General features: G+C 42.2%; 1 protein-coding gene across 1 annotated transcript in view; it reads right to left on the bottom strand.

Moving 5' to 3' along the window:
• Positions 1-684: 684 nt before the first annotated feature.
• Positions 685-24,766, bottom strand: part of LOC140996639 (GDNF family receptor alpha-2-like) — a 58,200-nt gene continuing 34,118 nt past the window's right edge. Inside the window, exons 6-9 of the mRNA XM_073467085.1 lie at positions 11,386-11,498; positions 10,253-10,393; positions 5,975-6,117; positions 685-1,939 (exon numbers count right to left, since the gene is read on the bottom strand). Coding sequence (XP_073323186.1) covers positions 1,802-1,939; positions 5,975-6,117; positions 10,253-10,393; positions 11,386-11,498 — 535 coding nt within the window. The 3' untranslated portion in view covers positions 685-1,801. The remainder of the gene's footprint in view (positions 1,940-5,974; positions 6,118-10,252; positions 10,394-11,385; positions 11,499-24,766) is intronic.

The raw sequence follows: 24,766 nt of genomic DNA, 5'->3' as shown, positions 1-24,766 counted from the left end.
TGGGACTTTGCCTCTCTATTAGTCAGCTTCAGAGTTGCTGGTGGGCAGATTTTGTTACCTTCGGACAGAGTCATGCTAGCTGTTGCCCCTTGTTTTCAGTTTTTATGCTAAGCTACCCAAATGCTGTCAGTAGATTTATATTTAGCCTACAAATATGAGAAGGGAATCAATTCATCTTCTCATCTGATTCTTAGGAAGAGACCCCATCGTGTATTTTCTAAAATGTCAAACTCTTGAACAGCTGCCTTGTTTTGAGGTCCGCTTGATATAAACTCTGGACAAAGGGTTAACTTTTTAAAGGACAGGTTCAGATTTTATTGAACAAAATATTTTCAGGTAATAGATATGGTCATATAATATGTATGCAAATTAAGGATGTTTTTGGACTCCTACAATATGAGACCTTTCAAAATATTCTACGAAAAGAAGAAAAACAGAGTTAAAAGGCCGGGACATGCACTCTCCAAAACTGGTTGCTGTCCTTACAAAAAACCCAGCCGTTAATTACACCATGCATCATAACCTCTGCTCTCCGAGGGGACAGAGTGAACTCCCACACTGGCAATTTAAACTGCGCCTTATAAGCTACTTTTCTCCTGCGTGTAAACACGCGCACACACACACACATCGCAATAATTGTCCACACACACACTCAGTGAACACAGTATGATACTCACACACAGGTTATGGCTTTCCAAGCAGTTTGAGCTCGTTTAATCTCATCCCTGTATACATTCTTTGTGATCAAACCTTTATAGACAAATATAAACGCAGATAATGAAGGCCTTCCATTAGTACCAATAATCAATACAGAGTCATCTTAGTGTACAGTAATGTCCATTCAAGGTACTGGGGATATCATTCGGCTGAATGAAAGAAAAGTGTTGTTTATATACATAGAGACAGAAATATACACATGTGCAGGTGGACGTATGGCGTACACCCACAGTCATCAACAACAACATCTCAAATGACCAAAGAACCATGAACTGGTAACGTCGCCACCTTTAGTTGTTTTCTCTGACCACTGAAAAAAAGCTAAAGGTAGCACCCAAATGAAAGAGCAGTACGGTAGATTGATTATGGTCACGGATACTATACCAACACTTAGAACACTGAGTAGGCTTTACAGTTTAGAGTTTACACTTGTGTTGAAGAGACAGAATGTAATCATCCCCCCCATCCCCGCCCCGAAATTTGTGGTCTGCTCATCCAAGAGAAGATTAAGTCGAGAACCAATTCAAGACAAAAAAAAAAACTGTGACTGATAGCAGAAATATGTCTCTTCTCTCTCTCTCTTCCTCTCTGTTCGCTCTCACCCTACCCAATTTACCTTGTGCTCATTCCTTTTTCTCTCTGCAACAATTTCTTTACTGTCAATCCTGTCTTCTTTTAATTATGTTGCTCATTCCCTCTCTCCCTGTGACAATTGTGCAGAAGTCTTTGACGTGATCGGCTTCAGTCCTCCAGGTTTTTTTGTGTCTCAGTCGGAGGGAGAGAGTCGTTCCCAGAGAACAGCCTTCGTGGCCTCTCCTATCAAGGGTCCTTTTGAACGCTGTGTGCTTCATCACAGTTTTGGTCCGTCCCTAACAATACATCAAATGAACAACAAATTCACAATTGTAAAATTTCAATATTTTCCACCTCTTTCTTCTTTTTGTTTTTTTTCTTCTTTCACAAATGCCATTCATGTCGACTGCCCAGAGATTCAGCCTTCTTAATATCAGTCTCAGAAATAACACCTTCTGCTTTTGGGATCAGCTTGTGGGTGGATGACCTCTTTTTTCTCCTCCTGGCGCTCCTATAAGGCATGCTGGGCCAGGACCAGAGCCAAAGCCAGGCCGGGAACCAGAGCCCAGACGCTGGCACACAGACAGGCAGAGTGATCCTCTGGCAGGCCCCGGGTTTCGCCCAGGCCACCGTCTCTTGGTTCAGGATACTAGGCAGATAGAGAGACACACAGGGGGGAAAGAGAGACGTGTAAAGGTTAGACATGACTCAGTCACTCGTGCTGCTTTCTTGTTCTGGCATTTGATGAGGGGAAAGAGAAACAGGGCACGGGAGGAAGGTGAGGCAGGACAGTATCAGAGCCGAGCTGAGGAGACAACAAGAGTCGCAGAGTCAGAGTTAGAGTGAGAGATGACATGTAACCATGGAAGACCCACTCTGGCTCCGACATTAAGTGTTTGATCCACCAAATGTTTTGATATGTGAAGTATATTTCAAGCCCATGCTGCTTAGTATGCTCTCTGCTTCTTAAACAAGTTGGCAACAAAGGAAAGCTACTTGTGAGGACTTTTTCCTTTTTTTCCCACTCTTTTAGGTTGTGCCAGCAAGTCTCTAAACAGTTTTTAAAGCTATCATTACAGACTTTATTTACAAGAAAAACATGCTACGCAGCCAAACACACACCACAGAAGCCAACAGCAGCTGTGGATTTCTTTCAATATTTTATAAGGCATAAATTACAGTGAATAGACGCCGAACAAAACACTTGCTAGACCCCTTGTATGCAGCTTGACTGTGCACAATCAAACCGGCACAATGTTTATTCTTGTGCACAATAGGAAATAAACATATGTACAGTGTGCAAACTGAGAGAAAGCGGTGCATGTTTACCACTCATAATGGCAGAGAGCAGCGGGAACATATCAGCGCAGATATTAAACTTCGTGGCCTCTAGAGCTCCTCTGTTATATCCACACTACAATGGCCTTATTATGTGCTTTTCCATAAAATTGTTAGCATTTCGAATACTTTTTCAATTTTCTGGGATTCTTGTAACACAAAGCAGAACCATTTGCCTGCAAGTTAAAGTAGTCTCGCTCAATTTGCGGAGGCACCATTTTCAGTCCAGCACAGCAATACAGAGCCACATCATAAGGAACATGAAACATTCTCTCCTCCTCCTCCACCCCCTCCTCCTCCTCCTCCTACCACCACCACCACCATCCCCTCAACTCATCTTCACCAATGTAACCTTTGCAGAGATTGCACTTTGGTCCATTTCCCTGTACACAGAAAAAAAAAAAAAACATCTACTCAGATGTTATCTACCAGCACCTCATCTTCCAACTGAACAGGGCAACGTATGAACGAGAAAATAAATAATGAAACAGAAAGTGTTGAATTATATTAACAGGACAGGCATTTTTTTCTTTTTTCCTCCAAAGGGAAAAAGGAAGGAGGGGTAACAAAAATAGCTGCATTTATCACACTACCTGGGCATGTGCATTCTCTGCGCTCTACACAGAGATGGTTAAATGACAGTTGCCAAAAAAAGAGAGGGGGGGGGGGGGGGGGGGGGGGGGGGAGCTATGGGTAGCTTGACAATGCACCAAACACATCCGCGACTAAAAGCCAATTAATTAGCAAGGGCAGTGATGTGTGGCAGCAGCCTGTTGACATGAGTCCAGATCTCTGGCTGCAGCCAATATCCACACATACACTCAAGCTCATGAGAAGGTACACACGCGCATAAACACGCGGCGAGAAGCGCAAACACATGCGTACACGCGCGCATGCACCGTGACGGAATACAGACAATGTCACAACACGCACTCGTTTACTCACACGCACAGGATGGAAAATATCACAAGCTTTTATTTAAACTGTTGATACGAACATACAGAAGTTGGTTTATATTACATTGGAAATTAAACATTAACAGTTAAACTCAAACAGTTCCTTGTTGGGGGATCTGTTAAGTGAGGACATTAGGATTCAAATCAGGATAGCAATTATGAGTCACACAAAATCCATCTTTTCTGTGAGACCCACACCAACCTTGGGAATATAGCAAAGACAACACTAGGAGTTTACGATTTCCTTCGTCAAGCTATACTAAATGTTAATATTTGTGAATAGCTATTGTTTTTCTCCATGTAAACAAAGCAGGACTTGTGATGGCTACCCGACTGACTTACAAGGCTCCAAGGACCAAGCTTCAGCCCACATGTTTACTCACTGAGCATGGGATAAAGCCCACAACCACTGGCGGTGACATTTTGAATAATTATGCATCTAAATTAGCTGGAAAATATTCTATACGCCATAAGAGAGCAGGATGACTGACATGAACAGGCTTAGTCACAGACCGCAGATTCTCCTATACTCACTCATCTCCAGCTGCGCTTCACATTATGGGTCGTTTGACGTCCAACCATCCGTCAGAAATCTAATGTATTCTGTTACCCATACTGTTTGTACACGTGCGTGGAAGCATGTGTGTGTGGTACTAAAGGGGGGCCACGCTGGCCAGCGTAAGATTTACAGCCTTGGACAGTCAGTCTTCTGCCAAGAGGACTCATACCATAACAACACTCCCCCAATTTATCTGCCAGGGAAGTTTGACAAGTTTTAATTGCCAGGCATAGTTGTCTGAGAACGCAGGGCCGCCCAAAATGTCCCTACCAGCTCCCTCTCTAATTATAAACTTCCTGCTTGAGTAATCACACGTCTTATTGTTTCCTAATTACCATTTTTACAATAAATTAAACACCATGCTGCAGTGAGACAGGCACAGAGCGGTGCATCAATACTGACATACACACACAGAACCTTTGGAGAGAGCAATTCCACAATCCATTCCCTCCTCGCCGTCCCCTCTCTCCAACACCTTTCCCATATGCACGCTGTTATTGTTATCGGAGGTGCTTGTTCATTAATTCTCCTCTTCGCTACATTTTTAAAGTTTTAATTTGCTGTCTTCACAACAATGAGGGGTTCTGCGTAAAGGACAATACTGCATGACTCGGGTGCAGTGTGACCATTTAATGGCTGTGAAAGCCCCTGAAATTACTCAAAATAGATGTCTTAATGGGAGTCATTCATTCAGCGTGCAAATTTGCATTCATAAACACTGCACGCTGCTCGGATTTTGTGTATATCTGTAATAGTTGCTGAAATGTGACATTAACAATAACATAAACAGGAGCAACAGCTGCAGACGGTTGAAGTACAGTTTTACACAGTCAGTGTCTGATATAGCCGGGCTTGGTAACTAGGTCTCCTGCAAAGGTGAAAAACATCATTAGTCTTACACCAGGAGGCTGCACTGCACATCTAAAACACATCTGTAAAAGAGGACAATATTTCATGGTGAAAACTAATCAAACTCAAGAGCTAGATAAAAAAAATAAAGAAAAGAAAAACCTCCATTTGGCCCAAAGTGCAGTGAAATATTTCTGCCCCTGTTCAACAGAGACAGACAGAGGGAGGGAGTCTTTGGTGGACAACGTGGTTCTGTCATTTTCGCATTTTATTTGAAGAAGAAAATGAAGTACAGTTCTATTAAAAGACAAACACACGTGCATTCGTGCAGCACAGCAAAGACTGATGTTTTTCTGCTCCTGACTGTGAACTCAGTTATTGCCGAGTTGACTGCAGTCTTCAGAGTAGACGGCATTCAGCAGAGAACAGGCCCTGGGCCAGTATTTTAGAACCTCTAATCCAGATTAAACCCCCCACCTCCCATTTCTTTCACTATTTCATTGTGTGAGAGAGAAATATAATATTTCAACCAAATGTCATCATCTTGGGTGTAGCATAAACTGTCTTATCATAAAGCGTCGGTTCTGATGTGCCAATTGCTTTAACAAGCATAGAGATTGAATGTGATGTGAATGTGAATGGCGCAGTGTGTTGAGCTCCATGATTTTGCCTCTGCACACAAAATCCTCCTTTCATGGAAGCAGAGAGGAGGAGTGTTTTTGTGGTTCGTCTTGTAATAGGTCCACTTTGACAAATTTATGCAAAGAAGTTGCTGGGAACTATTGAAAACATATGGATTTGTGTATGCAGGGGTGTATTTGTGCAGCAACGACAACAACTCATTTCTGTTTCATTCCATTTCACACAATGAGGCGGCCTACATATGAATCAAAAAGCCTTCCTGATTGACAAGCCGGCAGTAAATAATGACTCTTCATGACATTTTACATTTGTAATACCCAAATCGATGCAATCTTATTACCTTTGGGATGGTGACAAAGGGCGGTTCCGAGGTGGCTGTTGACCAATCTGACCCCATCTTCGTCGTCACTGAGGGGGCTGGGACAGACACACTTTTGTTCTGCACGTTGTCTATCCCGTAACCGAAGGCCTGTATGGCATTTCCTGCAGGGACGGAGATATAAAGTCATTTGTTTTTGACTGCCGTCACAGCAGGGAGCCAGCTAGCAGACAGACAGCTCTAAGTCAACTTCTTGGACCCCTGCCCAATCTTTGGCTATCGAGGGAGTGGGACTGGGGAAGGATGGAGTAAAAAGAGTATGAGAGCCAGTGTATTTGCTTTGTCAGTTGTACGCCAAACTGATCAAAAACAAATCAGAGGATTGTTTGTAGAATCTGTCTCAGGGGATGACTCTACTGTCTTACAGAAATTCTATGTTTTATATTCTAAGCTGATTTATATTCCTAACATGTTTTGCTATCAATTTAGCTTGTAATTATCCTTCTATAAGGAATCCTGTGGAGACACAATGGACACATTTATCAAATACAAACAACTTTGGTTCGCGTCCTCGGCTCATTACAAAAACCCTTTCATGTTGCTACAGCCGTTCTCAACAAGCTGACCAAATAGTAGCACTTGAGATGATGAACCCCAATTTGTTTGCACACTCACAAATGGAATCTTTTAAAAGAAGCAAATCAATCAGCTCAAACGGGGGGAGCGGCCGCCTGCGAATGCACATGAGTGCCTGTGTGTCCGTGTGCAGATGTAACACACGCATGTGCGTAATTTTGTGTCTAAGTGCATGTGTGAGCCTCTGCAAAAATGTGATAAATCCATGTTCAGTCAGCTTTTCAACTAGATATGGTAAAATAGGGGCTGAGTACCTTTTCACTGCTCATCCGTTTAAAACACGGGGCTTGTTTCTCTTTGTTCAGCCAGAGAGAAGGCAAGGCATGTAATTGCTTGGCAACCACCTCCATTATAAGGTCAGCATGCAGAGATGACTTTGAATAGATTTATGTGACTGATCAAATTCAAAACATTCCCAAACAAAGGAGAACTGGCATTTCCCCATCACCAACTGGAGGACAAACAGGATAGTTGTGGAACACACACAGTCCTTAGTACTCCCGATGCATGGGCCCTTAGACTTGTCTGTCACGTCCTCTGTCCACCTACACATTGTTGAACACGAGCATACACACTGCTCACAGAGGCACACACATACACCTGCACGCTTAACACATACAAAGGCAGCATTCACGTCTCTCATTCCGTTCTGATTCTGTGTTGCTGCAGGAAAATAAAAGCACAGAGAGGGACCAGAGCTCACCAGTGAAGCCGAACAACTTTAATGCTAGCAGTGAAGAGCTAGTGAAGTACTGCTGAGACGTGTGATGTTACGCATCTGTTTGTCGGGGTCGGCTACAGCTAGCGATCCCCCTACAGATGCTGTGAGATGTAGGAATAAAGTCATAAATCAAACTAGTTGGCTGGAGGGCTTCCACGCAGGATGTTTTACTGCACCCAAATGTTCCACTGAGTGATTAAGCTCAGTGCCAATAGCGATTCAATGTTTTAATGACTCCGGATAAGTTTTCCTTTAACCCCTGGGCATGGCATGTATTGCCCTACCTGCAGGGACAGATGGAGTAAGAGATAAGAGGGAGAGCACAAGAGGAACCTCCACACATACTTGAATAAATATTGTAACTATTCTTCTGTTCATTTGCTCTTGTGAGGAGAGAGTGTGGATCATAAATTATTTGCCTTTTCACTTGCAATGTACTTTGGTTTGTCAATCAACGGGACAAAGGACTTACCCTGCAGAAACAGAGAGAGAGAGGGGGAAAATGGAAGGATAGGGGTGAGATTGCGGGGTTGATGTGGGTCATGGAGCTTAAAGATCATCTGTCTGTGTATATGTATAGTACTGTATAGCGAGTGTATTTTTGTGTATATTCTCCTCTCTTGTGTGTCGAAGTTTATCGCCTGTTCCCCTTGACTGCAGAGAGGAGATGCTGCATTTTGTGTTATTTTTCAAGACGCCTCCTCAGCTCCCAGCCTCATCCCTCATCCTGCACACTCAGCTAAAACGGTACCCAAGCAATCTATTGAAATGGTCTCAAAGCATTATCCACACAATGGAACATGTTAAAGGCAATGCTGTCTTGTAGCACTGATGACACTGCTCGCTCCGCCATGGCCAGGAAGAAGCTCTCTGTACTTTACTCCTCAGTGAAAAAAGCATAATGTTTGAGGTAACCACTCTGTCATGCTGCGCCCTGTGCGTTATGCATTAGATGTACAGATGATATGTATTTTAGCCTCTGCTATTATTTCATTTGTGCTAGATCTGTTCCTTTTCATGACATTTTTCTCCCTTCAGGGATAAGCCCTTTAACTCCCTCAGATTGAATGTGAAAATGACATGCAAATGGTTTCTTTTGTATTAAAGTCTGGGCAGATCTTGCCCAAAGGAGGGATGAGAAATGATAAGAAATGACTAGTTTCTGCGAAACTGAGAATATTTAATTCCAACTTAATCAGTGGGAAAGGGGGAGTCCATGGATAAATGGTACCAAACTATGAGGCAGAAAAATTGTCATTACGAAGTTCCATCCATCCATAAATATATTCACTTAATCCTTCCAACTCTTTGGTGGCAAAACATAATAACGTAAATAATTTATAGCTTTTTGCTAATAATAATAATAATAATAATAAAATGAATACATCACCGTTTAAATTACATTAATTTTATTCTGATATTTTAAAGCTGCTCTAAGCGTTGTCGTTTTAGCTACCACACTTGCACGACTCCTTTCTATTTTTCAAGGCAGCTCTCTTCGCCTCTTTCTTTTTTTCTCTCTCCTTTCTTCTTCTTCTTCTTCTTTTTTTTTTTTTTGCTTGCCATGTTTGGGAGTTTAAGCTGTTCCCTGGAGCGCCAGAACTGGTAGCTCACATTGTTCCACCATTGCCGGTAAACAGGAGGATCCAGCTCTCTGCGTGTTCACGAGCAGACAGGACTGCCTCTTAACTGAGTCCGGATCAGTATTGGGGGTAACACAAAACACAAAAGTAATGCATTACAGTGATATTATTTTACTTAATAATACAACGTGTTTCTAATAGGATTTGCGGTAATATTATTACAGTTTCAAGTCCGGTAGTGCGTTACCACCTGAAACTAAGACCCAGCAGGTGGCTGGCAGCCTCTTTAAGCTCATTCAAAGCGGCTCATAACAATATGAATGTTCTACATTTTGTCAATAGAGACATGCTATACATGGTTAGAGCAGTTAGATTCTCCACAATTCAGTAGTTCAGTTCATTTAACGGAAACAAGAACAACCAAAGAATTCATTCTCGTTTGCCGGCATGGCAAGAGAGACGGAAAAAAATGGTGTATCCCTTCCTTTGAAGAGATCATAAAGTCCTAATTTGTGTCCATTCCTTTACAATTATATTCCTTTAGTCCGAAAGGGTCTACTGATCAGAAGAATCAAAAAGGCTTTTCATCAAATTAATCCAAGTTGTGAAACATACAAGTACATAACTTTTTCCGACAGGAGACATATTTTCTATTTTCCCTGCCCGGTGTTGTTGGCCGCGTTTGCTTTCTTAAGTTGCTGCCTACGGCTCGGGTCAATTTTTGGCATCTTTTTCAGTTGTTTTATAAATGCAGCTGAACACAAAACATGAAGCTTTTGCAAGTTTTGAATGATAGTAAAAGGTTTTATAGTCAGTAGAGATCAGGTTAATCCCAGGCTTTAGTAAACAATGATATTTTAATAATGTCATTTTAGTAATATTTGAAACAATATTATTCTCTTCCAGTGTATAATGCCCTTATTACTTGCAAATGATAGTAACTAGTAATATGTAATTCATAACATTTTGGAAGTAACTTAAGTAACTTAAACAAATGTAGAGCTTACAGCAGCGTTAACATCTTGATATTTGAGGAGTATCTAGCTCCACGGCTCCAGCCCCACCTGTCATTATTCATGCATGCCGTGCCCCTAACACAATCCACTCCTCAACAACATCACATCCACAGTCATCTCTCCTCGAGAGCTCTCCAACGTTGAAAAACAGAATCTGACATGAAACCATTAAAGTTGCATTAGATCAAAGTTCGTGGCTCACTTTTCTCTTACATGGCAGCAAGAGTAACTATTCCATCGTATTGCTTGTGCTCTTATCAATATTACATGACTGTTGGATCCCTATCAGTTGCAAAACACATTTCAGATGCATGCAGAGTATCCGTGCATCAGGGTGGCTCACTTAGGCATGTGTTGTCGGTGAAGTACCGCAGGAAGTTCAAACATTCCTCCTCTTGGTTTCCGCTGCCCTTACAGGTGCACCACGGGGAGATGGTCCAGTTGGAGAAGCTGCTGTCGACGTAGTTGGGAGTCATTTCTGTCCCTGTGAGGACATCCACGCACAAACACAGACACATACACACATTAGGACGAACAGTTATAGGTCACTAATGGGCAATAATGGACTACATTTATCGCAAATAGTATATAAAATGGACGACAAGATGTTAGTCATAGGAATGGGTTTGCACTGTTTCAGTTTATTGGAAGGTGAGGCTTTCTGTAATGCTTTATTTTAGACGTAAAGAGGCCATTATGTTATGAATATTTTGCAAAGTAGGTGCTTTCGGAAGTGTGCATGTGTGTGTGCTGTTTGAATATAGCACTGCTGTAGCAACACATTTTACTTTTCAAATGTCTCTCGGTGTCGGTGCTTTCAACTGGAGTCAGGGGCGTTAGATGCACTTTGTGCAGCATTTTCCAGAGAAATCCAGGAAGCACTGTGGCATATTATCACTTCATCCTGCACAATTTATGACACATGGTGGGGAAGCAGTGACTGATATATGAAATATCGACTTTTCGGCATCCACTATGCAGATAAAAAAAGTTATTTCATGTAAATGTGCATTGGAACCCTTTTCTGAGCTCTGTGATTCCAGCTCTACATTATCAATGTGCTGTTATCAAACATTGGCAGGGATTGAAAAATAAGCATGTACCAGTCAATGCACGATGTTCGAGCAACATTTACTTTGAGCAAACAGATTGTCATCAAGCGTTTTAATTAAGTAAACGCTCCCTCTGTGGCTCTACTCCCAAATTACTTCTAGTAGTGAGCTGATGTCCAGCGTGCTGGGGGAGATATGAGGCAAGAAGGGAGCTAAATGAGAGTCTCAGTCCTGTCGCTGCTCCTCACGATAAAAATGTGCTGTCACACTGTCTATAATCATAACTCTTTATCTCACCATGTATCTGAAATTAGAGAAAAACATTGAGGCAATTTAGAGGTAAAAATTGTGCATCTCTGTTTGTCTCCTGTCGTCTTTTTCTCTCTCACAAACACACTCAACCTGCCGCACTGGCTGTACTGACCGATGAGCCTCGCGTAGGAGGCCAAGCAGGCTTGGTGATTGTCTTGGTTGGGGCAGGTGCTCACTGCGTGGGGAGTTACCCAGCAGTTCACCAGGTAATCAGCCAGCCTAGACCTGCAGCACAGACAGAGAAAGAAAGAGAGGCAGGGGCTCAGTCATAAGAGCGTGACAGATGAACATACAGATACACAAATTCAAAGCAATATGGGCCTAATTTTTTGGCACCATTTTTACTCTACAGCAGCTGCCTGTTGTGACCTAAATCAAACTGGGAAAATATGAAACATCTGTTTCCAGGTCACTACAACAGGTGTCCTGAATAGCAACCAGGTCTCACTCAAGCCTCAGTGCCAACAAGCCATTCACTCTCTTTTTTGCCATGCAATGTAAACACAACGGTCCTGCATCTGTGTAGGGATGAGAGAGATATTGTTGCTTCCATGCTCAGGCTGGACATCTCAACTGAATCCCCAAGTCCCTTTCTCCACACACTGAGAGAACTGATAAAAATAGTATGTTTTGTTTTGGTGTGTGTTTGTGATAAGGGCTTTAAGTCTGTAGAGTCCCCCAGGGTGGCATTGCTAATCCACTTAAGTAGGTTTATTGGGAGTAGCGTGTGCAAAGTTGCTCTGTCTGTACTGTTCACATCACAGCTGCCTACTAAGTGAATCACAATCCAATGCACACACACTCTCTTGCTCTGTCTCTCTCTCTCTGTTTCTTTGCCATGAGTCATTCCCTCTGACCTGGTCTGACCACTTCTTGCAGCCTTGAGTTCAAAGGTACTGTACCATACCTCAGGCTGTTTTGTCTTAATGAACATAAACCAGCATCCCACACAAAAACTCGCTCACACACACACACACACACACACACACACACACACACACACACACACACACTCACACACCAAAAAAAAGAAAGTTTAGTCAGGGCATTTGGATTGAATGTGTTTTCTGGCTGGTATACAGTTAGTTGCACATTTTTGGCCAACTCAGTACATTGTCAGATTAATTGTCACACATTTTAATTGCCATAAAGAATCGAATCAGCATCCAGATGCCAGCCAGAGTGCGTGCAATGATTTCTCACACTTAAAGGAGCTGCTCAACATTTTGGGAAATACCTTTATTTGCTTTGTTGCATAAGGTTATGAAGAGAACGATAGCCTGCACGATATGTAGCTGGAGCCAGGAGATGGTTAGCTTAGCATAGCATGAAGACTGGAAACGCTGGGAAACAACTAGCCTGATTCTGATATCATGTGTTAATAAGTTAGTGAGTTGTATTAATGCTTGGACAGAGCCATGCAGGCTAGCTATCACCTCTATTTCCAGCAGCTCAATCGGCATAATGAAATGTTGACAGTTAATGTTTGTGCAATCTGCACATTTGTACGAAACATACATTTCAACAATACGTGTCAAATCATGTTCAAATAACATGCTTATGACTTGATTCTCATATCGGGAGGTGAAGGGGATGGTGGTGGAGTTAAGCTAGGGCAAGAAGGCTGCCAAGCCAGTGACGGCAGTTTTCTAAGCGTGACACCATTGGATATTTTTAAGGAGACCTCAGAACAAGTTCCAGCCGTGTTTGTGGCAACCAAAGCAGGTGTTTTGAGCCAAAATATGATCCTTTCCTCAGGCTAACCTACTTGAATTTTTGTGAAGCACTTTGCAACACTGGTTTGATAAGTGCTATACAAATAAATATTATTATTATTATTATTATTATTATTATTATTATTATTATTATTAACATAAAATTGGAAATGTGATGTAAAGGAACATACAGATGCAGCATAAAGAAATGTATTTCTTGGATTTCCATTCTTTATGCTAAACTAAATTAACCATCTCCTGGGTGTATTTTTATATTTCTAACAGACAGACATGAGAGTGATACTGATCTTCTGTTCTAATTCTTTGCAGTAAAGGGATTTCCAAAAATGTCAGACTGTTCCTTTAATACAGCCTTTTTTTTTAGCTGCTTTTATTCCTGTCCTTGACTTTGCAGAGAAAGGTGATGTGTTTCTTTTTTTTCAGTGAATTTTTCTACGTTGTTCTTACAAAGTCTACCAACCTACCTACACTTGAGTCAGACATGTTTGAACTGGGTTTTTCATTCTCATTCTTGTTCTCTCTGCTCATTTTTTGCTCATCCTTTTTCTGTGTGGAAGAGGTGTTAAAAAGTGTATCCCTAATTTGTGCCACAGGAACAATTTCCTCTTGGCTGATTTCATTCCATAAAGCAATGTATGAGAAACAATTCACTAAGGGAAAATGTGTAAAGTCGTTTCCTGGTAAGTCATTGTCCAAGTGTGTTAACATGAATGTCGTAATAATCTCCTCATGTTAAAATGCTACAACTTAGCACCTTTAAATACATGTTTTTCCACAGAATAGGGACAGTACTCGACAAAATATGTGATTAAAGCGTATGTATTCACATTCACGTATCACTGATCAGAGGTGGCAAAAGTACACTCATTCTTTACTCAAGTAAAAGTAATAAAGTACAGGTTCTGAAATGTAATCGAAGTATAAAAGTAAAAAGTATTTCTCTGAAGGGCATTTCTACCAGCCATTTCTGTGCAAAGCTAACTGAGCCTCACATCACTTGAAGGCAGAATCAGTAGGATTCATCTGAGCTGTTCGTTAAAGCACCAGAAAGTTGATTGTCGGGTCTCATTCCGACAATGTCTAATACGGACATTTTGGGTTGGTAAAACAACCGAGCACAGCAACAAACTGAGAAAATAAGAAAATCCAGGCAGAGGGTTGCAGGGTCTCTGCAGATACGAGACACTAACACACCTTTTTTCATCGAAATTGCCCCCAAATGCATTACAACTAAAGTAATGAGCCTGTTTTGAAAATGTAATAAATAGAACAGTACAGATATTTGTGTTAAAATGTAGGGAGTAATATGTTATCAGTAGTGCAACAAAGTATTTGTACTTGTTTACTTCCCACGTCTGTCAATGATTAGCAAAACTGTCAAAGATTCATTATTGTCTGTCACTAAATTATTCTGTTGTTAATGAGGTACTTTGACGGATGCATCTACATCATTGTCTTCATGCGTTGAGCAAGAGACTCATATTAAAAAAAAACAACAAAGTGCTGATGGGGCACACCACTCATGCCCAAGCAGCCTAAACAGGTGGAATGTTAATGTCACACACATTTACATACTGCCTTGTCTTTAAATATGCATTGCAGCTGTATCACATATTCTTCAGTGGCGCTTCTTGATCACTTATTCATCATTTTGTGCCTCTTTCATAAGGCTCTGAAGTAATTGGATTAGATGAGATGCATTGTAATGATACCGAGCCTCCTGCTTGTTTACCTGCACACACCAGATCTATCGCTTCTGGCAGGAGGGACATTGTCATTCAGGAAACTCAGAGAGGAGGGTAGATGGAGCCTTAATACAGTTTATCAGAGAGAGAATCCTCCTGTTGCTGCGATGAGTTAAAGACAAATATGCTTATTGTTATGCTGCATCTCAACTCTGCAACTCTGTGAATAAGGCGAGCGGAGATGAGCAGATTTGGCTGAGGGGAAACACGGGGCGGTGAGGTTACAATCTCTCCGTCTCCCTGCCTGTCTGTCTGTGTCTCTCTCTCTGTATCTTTCGCCACAGCAGAGATGCAGCCAGTGTGGTGTGATGGGCTCAGGCCTCCAGCAGCAAAACCCCACTCAGACTCACTTCATTACTCCAACTGCATCTCCATCCACCCTCCTATCAACTCACCCGGAGAGCCTCTCGACGTGACATGCTGCTAACATCACATCTAAAGCCATGCTCCAGAAAACGGGACGTATGGGCGCTCTACCATTGCTGCAAAGTCTGATACGGATGCCCACACACACACACACACACACACACACACACACACACACACACACACACACACACACACACACACACACACACACAGATAGCAATACATAGTACATTATGTTAATTCACGCAAACAAAGAAGACCCAAATCCAAACCTATGCCTCTCCGTTCCTGCCCTCGTCACTCAGAGCCCTCTCTAAAACATTCCTGTTCTGAGTGAAAGAAGGCACTTGTACCCACAGTCACACCACAGATGATAAAAAAAGATACAACAGACAGAAGGGAGCGAGAACAAGTCTATTGTGCCTATACAAAGCAACCTTTAAACCACATTTTCCATTTTTCTATTTCTCACAGGAAAAGCACTTTACTCACACTTTTGTGCTGGGAAAGAATATGAAAGTCAGATTTCTGTAGGAACGGCAAAGACCACCAAAGATTAAAGAAACTGAACAAGTACTGTGTTTCGTTTTAGATGCAGAGCTCTTCCAGACAATGACGGCTTGAAAACAGTAATTTAAAGTTTAGAGAGGTGTCCTGAGTGTTCAGACAATGGTGTTCCAACACCGGGATGCAGCAAATTTCATGGCTTCCACGGGCTTTCCATTATACCTCGGCAGAGCGCCACTCGCTGCTGAAATTACAGGCTGTCTAGCTCAACAGAGTTTTATGGTCATTTCAGCCACTCAGCCCCCAGGGAAGTGGCAGGGGAGCCCCCACAGAGGTAGACTTCTTTCAACCAACCTGACACTTTAAACACAGTGATTCGGCTGAGCGCTGAGTGCCTGTCCATCCTGCTTGGCAGTAATAGAAAACTAATGGCTTTTTATATGGATTCTTATTCCTATCACTTGATGCCCGTGACAAACAATGTGACTCAAATCAGATGAGTGTCAGTCTTGGAAGCCATTTCCTCATGAAGGAGGAGGGGCAGGTGGAAAAACAGCTTTCAGACTCCAAAGTCCTCTAATAGCTTCCTCTCTACATTAAAAACAAATCTAGTGAGAGTTCTTTCTGGTTTAGAGACTTCCCCTCCGCGATCCGTGCACAAATATGACTTCTTCCACAGATGATAATTTCTGTTAAATGTGAAATTACAGCTCTTCGGTCTCATCACTTCCCTCAGTCTTCAGCCTAGAGAGGCTTTAGAAACCCTATCTCTCACTCGTCTACAGAAAGCATAACAATAACCATGACACAATAGCTGCCGACATAATAGCAGTTACATGAAGCAAATGAGGAAAAACAAAAGATGTTTCACTCGGCTCTGCTTTTCCTCTTTTCTTCTTTCTGTTGTGCTCCTCCTACCTTATCTCTCCTCTCCTCTCCTCTCCTCTCCTCTCCTCTCCTCTCCTCTCCTCTCCTCTCCTCTCCTCTCCTCTCCTCTCCTCTCCTCTCCTCTCCTCTCCTCTCCTCCTCGCTCATTTATATCCTATTGTCACTGTCATAGAAGCTGATTGTCATTGGAGCCTCAAGTGCTCACAACAAGGAAACTTGACCCTGGTTCAATCAATAGGACTCCACAGTCCCGAGTGTCCTTTGGCACTTGATGTTAAATGCCAGAGTAAACAATAAGGCTTGGTGTAGCAGAGATTTTACCATTTCTCTTTTTCTGACACCCAGAATTTTCTGCATTATGCAGCATGGCTCATTATGTCATATCAATTATCATGAAAAGCCTAACAATACAGCAATGACCTTGTGGGTGGAGCGCTATGAATATATTTTGATTAAAAGGGCATAACATCTGTCAGAGTTATTTTTTTTGCTTCCACTAAAAGACTCACTTTTAGTCGCTGCACTGACATTTTTCTCCTGCTTTGCCACCTCACTTTCTGCCAGTGACCCTGATATCTGCTCTGGTCAGAGGTGATTGTCCATTTTACCGACAGCTATTTTCTCTTAAATGTGACCGGACAGGGCCCTGCCATTTTTTTTGGCAGCACTGTACTCATTGGGATTCCCAGTCAATACTCTAAAAGGGCAATGTGGACAGATGGCATTCAGTCAAAACACAAGGCAGTTAAGCTTAGCTGTCACATGACACAACCTTTCGCCCCCTTACTCAGCAGAGAATTGAAACCAACAAAAACTGTCTGGTGACACAACCTCCCCTGCATTAATGAGCCGAATATCCAAAGTCCAAAAACAAGCAACAATGTATTGCACATTTAATTAGCCCACTTTGTGTTTTATTTTGAAACACTTACTTATGCATGGCTGCAATGTTCTTTGTTTGGTGACCAGAAAATTGGCTCACAAGTCAGTGTTTCTTTGACTTTCTCGCTTTCTATGGCTCTCTGTGTTTGCTTGTGTACACCACCCGCTGCAGATGTCTTACCACCCCCCACTGAGTGTTATGTCATTGGGATGAATGCTAAATCAAGCGCGCCACACACTAAATCCAGTGCTGACTGTTTGGTAAGGGGTGAGTAGATTATTCAAGGTTATCTGAACTCCCTAAATACTCCCCGAACAAGGCAAACAACATCTCCCAGACACAGTGTACACATCAAACAAATGGATGAACTGTCCCCGAAAAAATGACAGACTTTGCAGTGGGCTGCAGAACAGTTATTACCGGTAATTAAATAGCTATTAGTCACATATCAAACAATTCTGTGGGAAAAGTTTAGAGAAAGGTAGAGCTATCAGCAAGACTTCTTAAGTACAAAGAGAAGTTCAGAGTCGGAGTGATTAAGAGTGAAAGAGCAGCTCTAATTGACACGTTCGAAACCACACATCGACCATCCTGTACTGTAGGAAGTCCTATTGATGATGTCTGCATTAATAATAGATATGGGACCATTGGAGGAAGTGATTGTGAAGGAATGGAAGAGGCCTTGTCAGTAATGACTGCAGTTGTCTGCTATACCATGTTCCCTTAGAGATTAGGGTTAGCAAAGTAAATGGGCATATACTAATCCATGAATTGGAATTAAATGCACGACTCTTTCTTTCCAGCTCCTGCCCCATCCCTCTTAATACTTCTTCTCTTCCTCTCTCACTGTCTTTTGCTTTCCTCTCGCCCCGTTGGCCGCTCTCATGTGTAGCCGGCAAACTGAGCACGTCTCCACAGAAGCTGAGGCCTGATTAAAGTCGCACACTGCAGCAAACTGTACAATGTATGAAGAAAAGGTCACCAATTGACACATGCTTCGCTTGCAAAACCGGAGCTTTGCACTATCATGAAAGACACCTCCTTTTGATTTCTTTTATTGCACCCAGGCAGACAGAAACAGTCCAGGTATTCCTCTGACTTTTAGAAGCAGATAAGAGAAATCTGTTATATGTTGTATGCTTTTGTTCTTCTGTCATTGTTAGGACCATGTTAGTTTGATTTCTTGAGAGCGACGACAGTTTGAGCAGTCCTTTCTTCCTCACACGCTGTTTGAGCTTAAGACTTGGCTTTACAACTAAACTTTATGCTCAATGTTAAATCTTCTGTCTGTCTGTAGCTTCTGTATGTAGTACTTGCTATCTTTTTATTTTAACTGAATGTCAAAATCCCCCTGAACTGATTGCAGTGGATTCAGATCAACTGTGTGCAGAGTGTGGACACTGGCTCCAAATTAATGAGTGAGTGAGGGTGTGAAGACGCCCTTTGGTGAAGGCTTAAGAGAGGTGGGGAATGACACCCAGGTCAGTCTGATTCTGTCCGTGACACACTGCAGTCCTCATCAACATAGATTGTCGGCTAGAAACTCTGGCCTGTTTAGGTCGAGATTTCTTTGCTGTCCTCGTCTTTCTAGTTGAGGGAAATTGTGAACATTATGCAGCCCAGTTGCGTGTTGGTCATAAGTCACAATTCAGCTAGGTTACCTGCATCAGGGCTGTGCTTCTCTGTGAAACAGTTTTGCTTGTCTTTCTATTGCCCGGTGGCTGCAGGTTTCTTGTTGTTTGTCTTAACTGATCCCCTTCATATCCAAGCCCCTCTAAACCTCTTTATTTTTTTTTCCTATTTAATTTAATTTGGGAGTTAAAGGTACAATATGTAAGAATTTTAGTTTAAAGTATTCAAATTTAACTAAGATTACCAACAACTATGGTTTTGACGTTAGATAAGTGTGTTATGTTGCAGAAATATCTACTGAAGTTAGCATGCTAACCAGCTAGCCCTGTACCTGAACACCATTTCTTCCAGCTCTCCAAAGCTCCTGTGCTAGTGGTGAAACAACATTTCCCTGGTAGTCCACATGGCTAACTGAGTTAACAAGCTAACAGCAGCTGCAGTCATTGATGTATAAACAGAATACAGTTAGCAGCAGTGAGCCATTACTCTGATGATATGCTGACACTATTTGTTGGGAGTATCAATTCAACAGGTGTCAATTCTCCCATATTGCACCTTCCCAGGCTTTAAAGCCAACTAGTGGCCAATCTGTGTAATCACATCGTCACATGATGCACTGGAGCCAAAAAGACTTTGTCTATAAGCTTACATTGTAAAAGAAACGGCTGTAAAACGATGGTATCAAGCACCACAAAATGACTCAATCCAAGATCATAATTTGAGCCATTCGGTCTGACAAAATTTCGAAAGTCTAGAAAAGCCGCAAGATTAAATAATTGTGCTCCACGCGCCACTGAGCAGCTTTCATAAGAATGATGGGGCTCTGCCTCAAACACCATATCCATATTTTAATGTAATATCCTTGCTAAAGAGGCATTATTTTGTTATCTCCTAAAGAGGCATTTTTTCATTATTTCATTTAGTTTGAGTTTTTTTTTGTTTAGTTTTTTACTGCCAGAGCTGCAGAAGCATTGAAGTATGTTAGCAGTGACAGTTATATTGTTTGAAATGGACTCATGTATTTTCCTACGTAAAGGGAGCATTAATGAGCCTGAAGAACAGATTCAGGTCAAATCTGTGATAAATCAGTCAACAACAGCTTAAGCATGTAGCTGCCATTGTTAGCACCTTGTTCACACATACAGATGTAGAGTAGCAGGCTGACTGTTGTTGCCCGCTCATGAGTTTTCAGCCTCTGGCATATTTGGGTTGCATGTAATTTACATACTCGACTCTAATTATGCACTTATATCTTAGTTGCCGCTACACCCGCACATGAATAAGCTGTTGATTTGAGAATCTGTTTCCACGCAGTCATGTCTTGGTTGCTCATTAAAGTTACGGTACATCATTGAGACCTGACCGCATGTGGGAGGTTAGAGAAGGGTTTGCGGCCAGGGAATACTTGAGGGTCCTGACAAGCACACCTGTGTGTGAGTGAATGTGAGAGAGAAAGTGATGATAAAAGTGCAGCAACATCCTGATTTCTTTCAGCTTTGTCTCAGAAGAGTAATGCCATCTGGGCCAGTCATTCTCCCTACGTTGTTCCCCCTCAGTGAAGGTTTGAGTTGTCAGATACAGCAGAGCAGACTGTTGATTTAGGGCAGTATGTGTGTGTGTGTGTGTGTGTGTGTCTAAGTGTGAAAGAGTATCCCATGAGTTTTCTGTATAAATGTGGCGTGGTACAGTACACCTCCCTAACTGGGTCAGGTTACCTGTACAGTGATCGATTGTCTCTCAGCTTCCCACTTTGATAACCAGTGGCCAAAGAGCTCAATCAAAGAGCACCCAGTGAGCCTGGAGACCAGGGGATATAAATCAAAGATAGAAGTGTTGCATTGATCGTCCAGACAATCAATACAGTACACACATACAACTCAATGCTCTCTGGGTCAAGCTTCATTGGGCTAGCGTTGTGTGAACTGACATGGAAATGGATGGGGAGTTTCTCTGCTTGCATACATCCACACATGCTCACGCCGCTCTACCCAAAACAGCACATCTAAATATAGCCTATTGTCACTCCATGGACTCAGCAGTCCCCAATGAATAGATGTTGGATCCATTGGAAGGATGGTGAGAACACTGAGAGGAGAGGTAGTGAGGAAAACTGGAGAACAGTAACAAACATATGAAGGTCTGTTTGCACAGGATTATGGAAGGAAGTAATGTAATAACTGCAGCAGAAGTAGAACCAGGTGTAAGAAATAAAATCAGCTTAGTTTAATGCTTGTTCTCTGTCCATCTAAAGTCCCTAGATCTACACAGTATGTCAACAATTGCTTCCACAGAGACCGGGAGGAGAATGAAATCTTCCACTGCAATATGTCACCTAAGCCCTAGCCAAAATTATATATTTGAAATCCTTTCAAATATTTACTTTTTGTTTGATTGAGCTCTGGGCTCCACCTGGAACAATCTGAACAGTCTCCAAAGGTGAAATCACAGCCAATCTGGCATCCGATGTGCTCAAGGCAAAAAAAGAAAGTATTTCAAGGTATTTTTCATGGCATAAAGCAAGGAACTGCTAGACTGGACCTTCAATGTCTAAAATAAATAATAAAATAGGCGAGTATACATTTTTAAATCCATCTTGGCTTGGACGTGTTTTGAGCCGTGACCCTTTCTTCGTCAGAGTGTTGCAGAGTTAAGCTCGTCTTTGAGATGGCCTGCAGAGTCTGCTGCAGAGATCCATAGCTGTGTGACCAAACCACTGACCTCCAACCCGCCGCAGTAGCTTTACAGCCCGGATCGATTCCAGGACCCTCCCAGCCTCTCCTCCCTCTCTGTCTCATTATCTCTCCCTCCTTCTCATTCCTCCTCCCATTCCCTCCTCCTCTCTCAAAACGTCCCATGTGTTAAAAATGAAATAGGTTTGGGCTAGCTGTGTTTCCCCTCTTTGGAGTCAGACAGGCGTCCCCAGGGGAGGCAGGCCTGTCGTTGAATGATCTTCCCCTGCTTTTATCAACACATCTCTGAGAGAGAGAGAGAGAGAGAGAGAGAGAGGAGAATGGAGCCAGGAAAGTTTCCTCTGGTGTTACACTTCAGTGTGCTGGGACTTATGTTTTTTAAAAGTTTTATCGAGAGCTCTTTCTAGTGTTGTACGATTGTTTTTTATCACCAAGGTTGCACAAAACAAACCTTAATTTGCGGACATTGCCTCCATTAGCATGACAAATAACTTTTAAATTCAATTTGTTTGTACAACATACTGAAGGTGCAGGACAAATTAAGAGCATGATGTGTTGGTTAATGCATTGCCTGGATAAATTATCAGATCAAGTACTACCAAGGTCTTCCAGGACGCAGGGCCGTCCTGTGAGGATGCCTGACATCATATAACTGATAGAGGACACGGAGACGGACAGAGGACACGTTGAGAATATCTCACAGGATGGTGGTGATTGCGGACGCCTCAAGGCAGGATAAAATCGCCAATCAGAGAGCATTGTCAGCCCGGCACTGACCAATGACATCTCAGCTTAATTGAATCGTAGTGACATTCTTTAGTCACTGCAGGACAATGCACCACCCAAACAGCAGATTATTAGAGTCACGTTCGAGCTCCGAGTGGATGTGTGTGTTTGTGTGTGCATGCATCTGAATGGTTGTCTACGCAGGCCGGCGTGTGTCCGCACTGTACGTGTGTGTGCGGGCTCATCGAGCTGTTGACCTCAGTGGGGCATTACGCAGCCACCGATAATGAGCTTTAACGTTCTATTTCATCTTTCTCAATGAGGAGGAGCACAGCAGACACCACAGGGCCTAAAGGTCAAAGAAAGCAACTCAGCCTGAAAACAGATTACACAATGCAGGCAAGCAGGTAATTATGAAGACAATCATAAATCGGGGAGGAGGTGATAGAGTTTCCCTCCTCTCGTGGCGTGGTGGTCGGATTTAGTGTTGTTGGAGAGGGATTGGGTTTTGGCCATTAGCACTCAGCCTCGACAGCTGCTAACCTCAGTGGAAACAGGATGAATGTGATGTGCCGTAGATAAACTTCTCACAAGGAGGTGTCGTGCATGGCTAGCAACACTAATTTGAAATTCATGTGACTGCAAATCATTCCTCTCACATGACTCTGTCTGGTTAACCAAAAGAGAGCAAAACAACAAGTGATGCAAAAGTGGCACAAGATGTTTTCACATGTAGATGGATGCTCTTTATGACTATTACTCACATCAATTTAGTGACCTAAATAAATTCATTACAAATCTGTCACATCCAAGCAAACAATGACGATAAAAATGCATACGTATTGGTCCTGTCCAAACCTGCAACACTTCGGTGCCGTTTCTGGTGTCTGGTGTGCCATCAGAGCCCTCACAATGCACGGTTCAAAATGGAGACATAATTGCCCTTATGACACTTTCTTAGCAAGAAGAAGGCTATTACTGTCCTGGAAATCTCCAAAACCAGCCTCCTTTTCATTGTGGTTGAGTGATTTGACATTTTTTTCTGAGCTTGGAAAAAATAAAATTCTCTTTTAAGGGAACCACTGATTTTTTTTTCAAGTTATAGAGACCATTTATTGAGTGTTTCAAAAACTTGTCAACCATTCATCCAGACCAAGAATCAAATCTATGGCCACTTCGCTTTATGTATAATATGTCCTTCCTAACTTGATCTTTCTTTCTTTCTTTCTTTCTTTCTTTCTTTCTTTCTTTCTTTCTTTCTTTCTTTCTTTCTTTCTTTCTTTCTGTCTCTTAATATTACAGTAAAAGTAAAATATGGTGGTTTGCAAAGGTGGTTGAAGTTCAAATGCATTAAAACTAAAGTAAGGAGCCTGTTTTGAGAATGTAAGAAGTAGAAAGGTACAGATATTTGTGTTAAAATGTAGGGAGTAAAAGTAAAAAGTTGTCAGAAAAATATATACTCAAGTAAAATACAGATAGCTGAAAAATCTACCTAATTACAGCAACAAATATGTGTACTGCATTACTTCTCACCTCTGTTTGTTGTACCTGTCCAGCTCTACACTAAAATGAGAGTGTGGTTCTAAAGCAGTCGAGCTCTTTCCGTACGAATTAACGGGTCACCTGTCAGAAAATAGATAAAAGATAAACTTTCCTATCGATATGTACTATAATACAAAATGTAGCGCCTCTTTTGCAAGAGCTTGTCAACAGCAAAGAGGATAAAAACGTTACAGATGATGAGACTCTACTGTAAGAACACGCCTTTGAAAATAAGTTTTAGAAATCCAGGCCACTTGATAAGAGTTGCCTAATGCTACACACACACACACACACACACAAACAACTCACTCTTCTTTGCTTGTGTGTTGAATTATTTCTGTTGATTCACCCATCAGTCCACCGTTGCTACATTTAACAAGGACTGCCATTTCAACTGTTCATGAAACGGTGATTGCTCCTGGGGCTTGGCGCTCTGCTGCTCCATCTCCTCAGACACAGTGCCCAGAGCGCGCTCTGTCCCTCTGAGAATGTGGCGCTCTGACGGCCCATTCCAACAGGGCTCTGAATTTAGAAAAGCTTCGGTTATTTTGCCAGGGTGCGCTCCGGTGCTCAGAGTTACTATTTACAGACCCACCCAAAAATAGTTGTCAAAAAAAACCTTTTTGACAATAATTTAAAGTACTTTTTTGGAGACGTGTCCGGTGTCTAATTATCAGGCAGTTACTGTGATTAACGAACCAGGCGTGGTGCTACCATCTTCCATGACTACTGAGGTGGGAGTGTCACTTCTTGGAGTATTACACCCTGAAACTCT

Source organism: Pagrus major, chromosome 5 (genome assembly GCF_040436345.1).
Source record: "Pagrus major chromosome 5, Pma_NU_1.0".
Taxonomy (NCBI): Eukaryota; Metazoa; Chordata; class Actinopteri; order Spariformes; family Sparidae; genus Pagrus; species Pagrus major.
The sequence above is the reverse complement of the archived record's forward strand: the minus strand, read 5'-3'. Positions and strand labels throughout refer to the sequence as shown.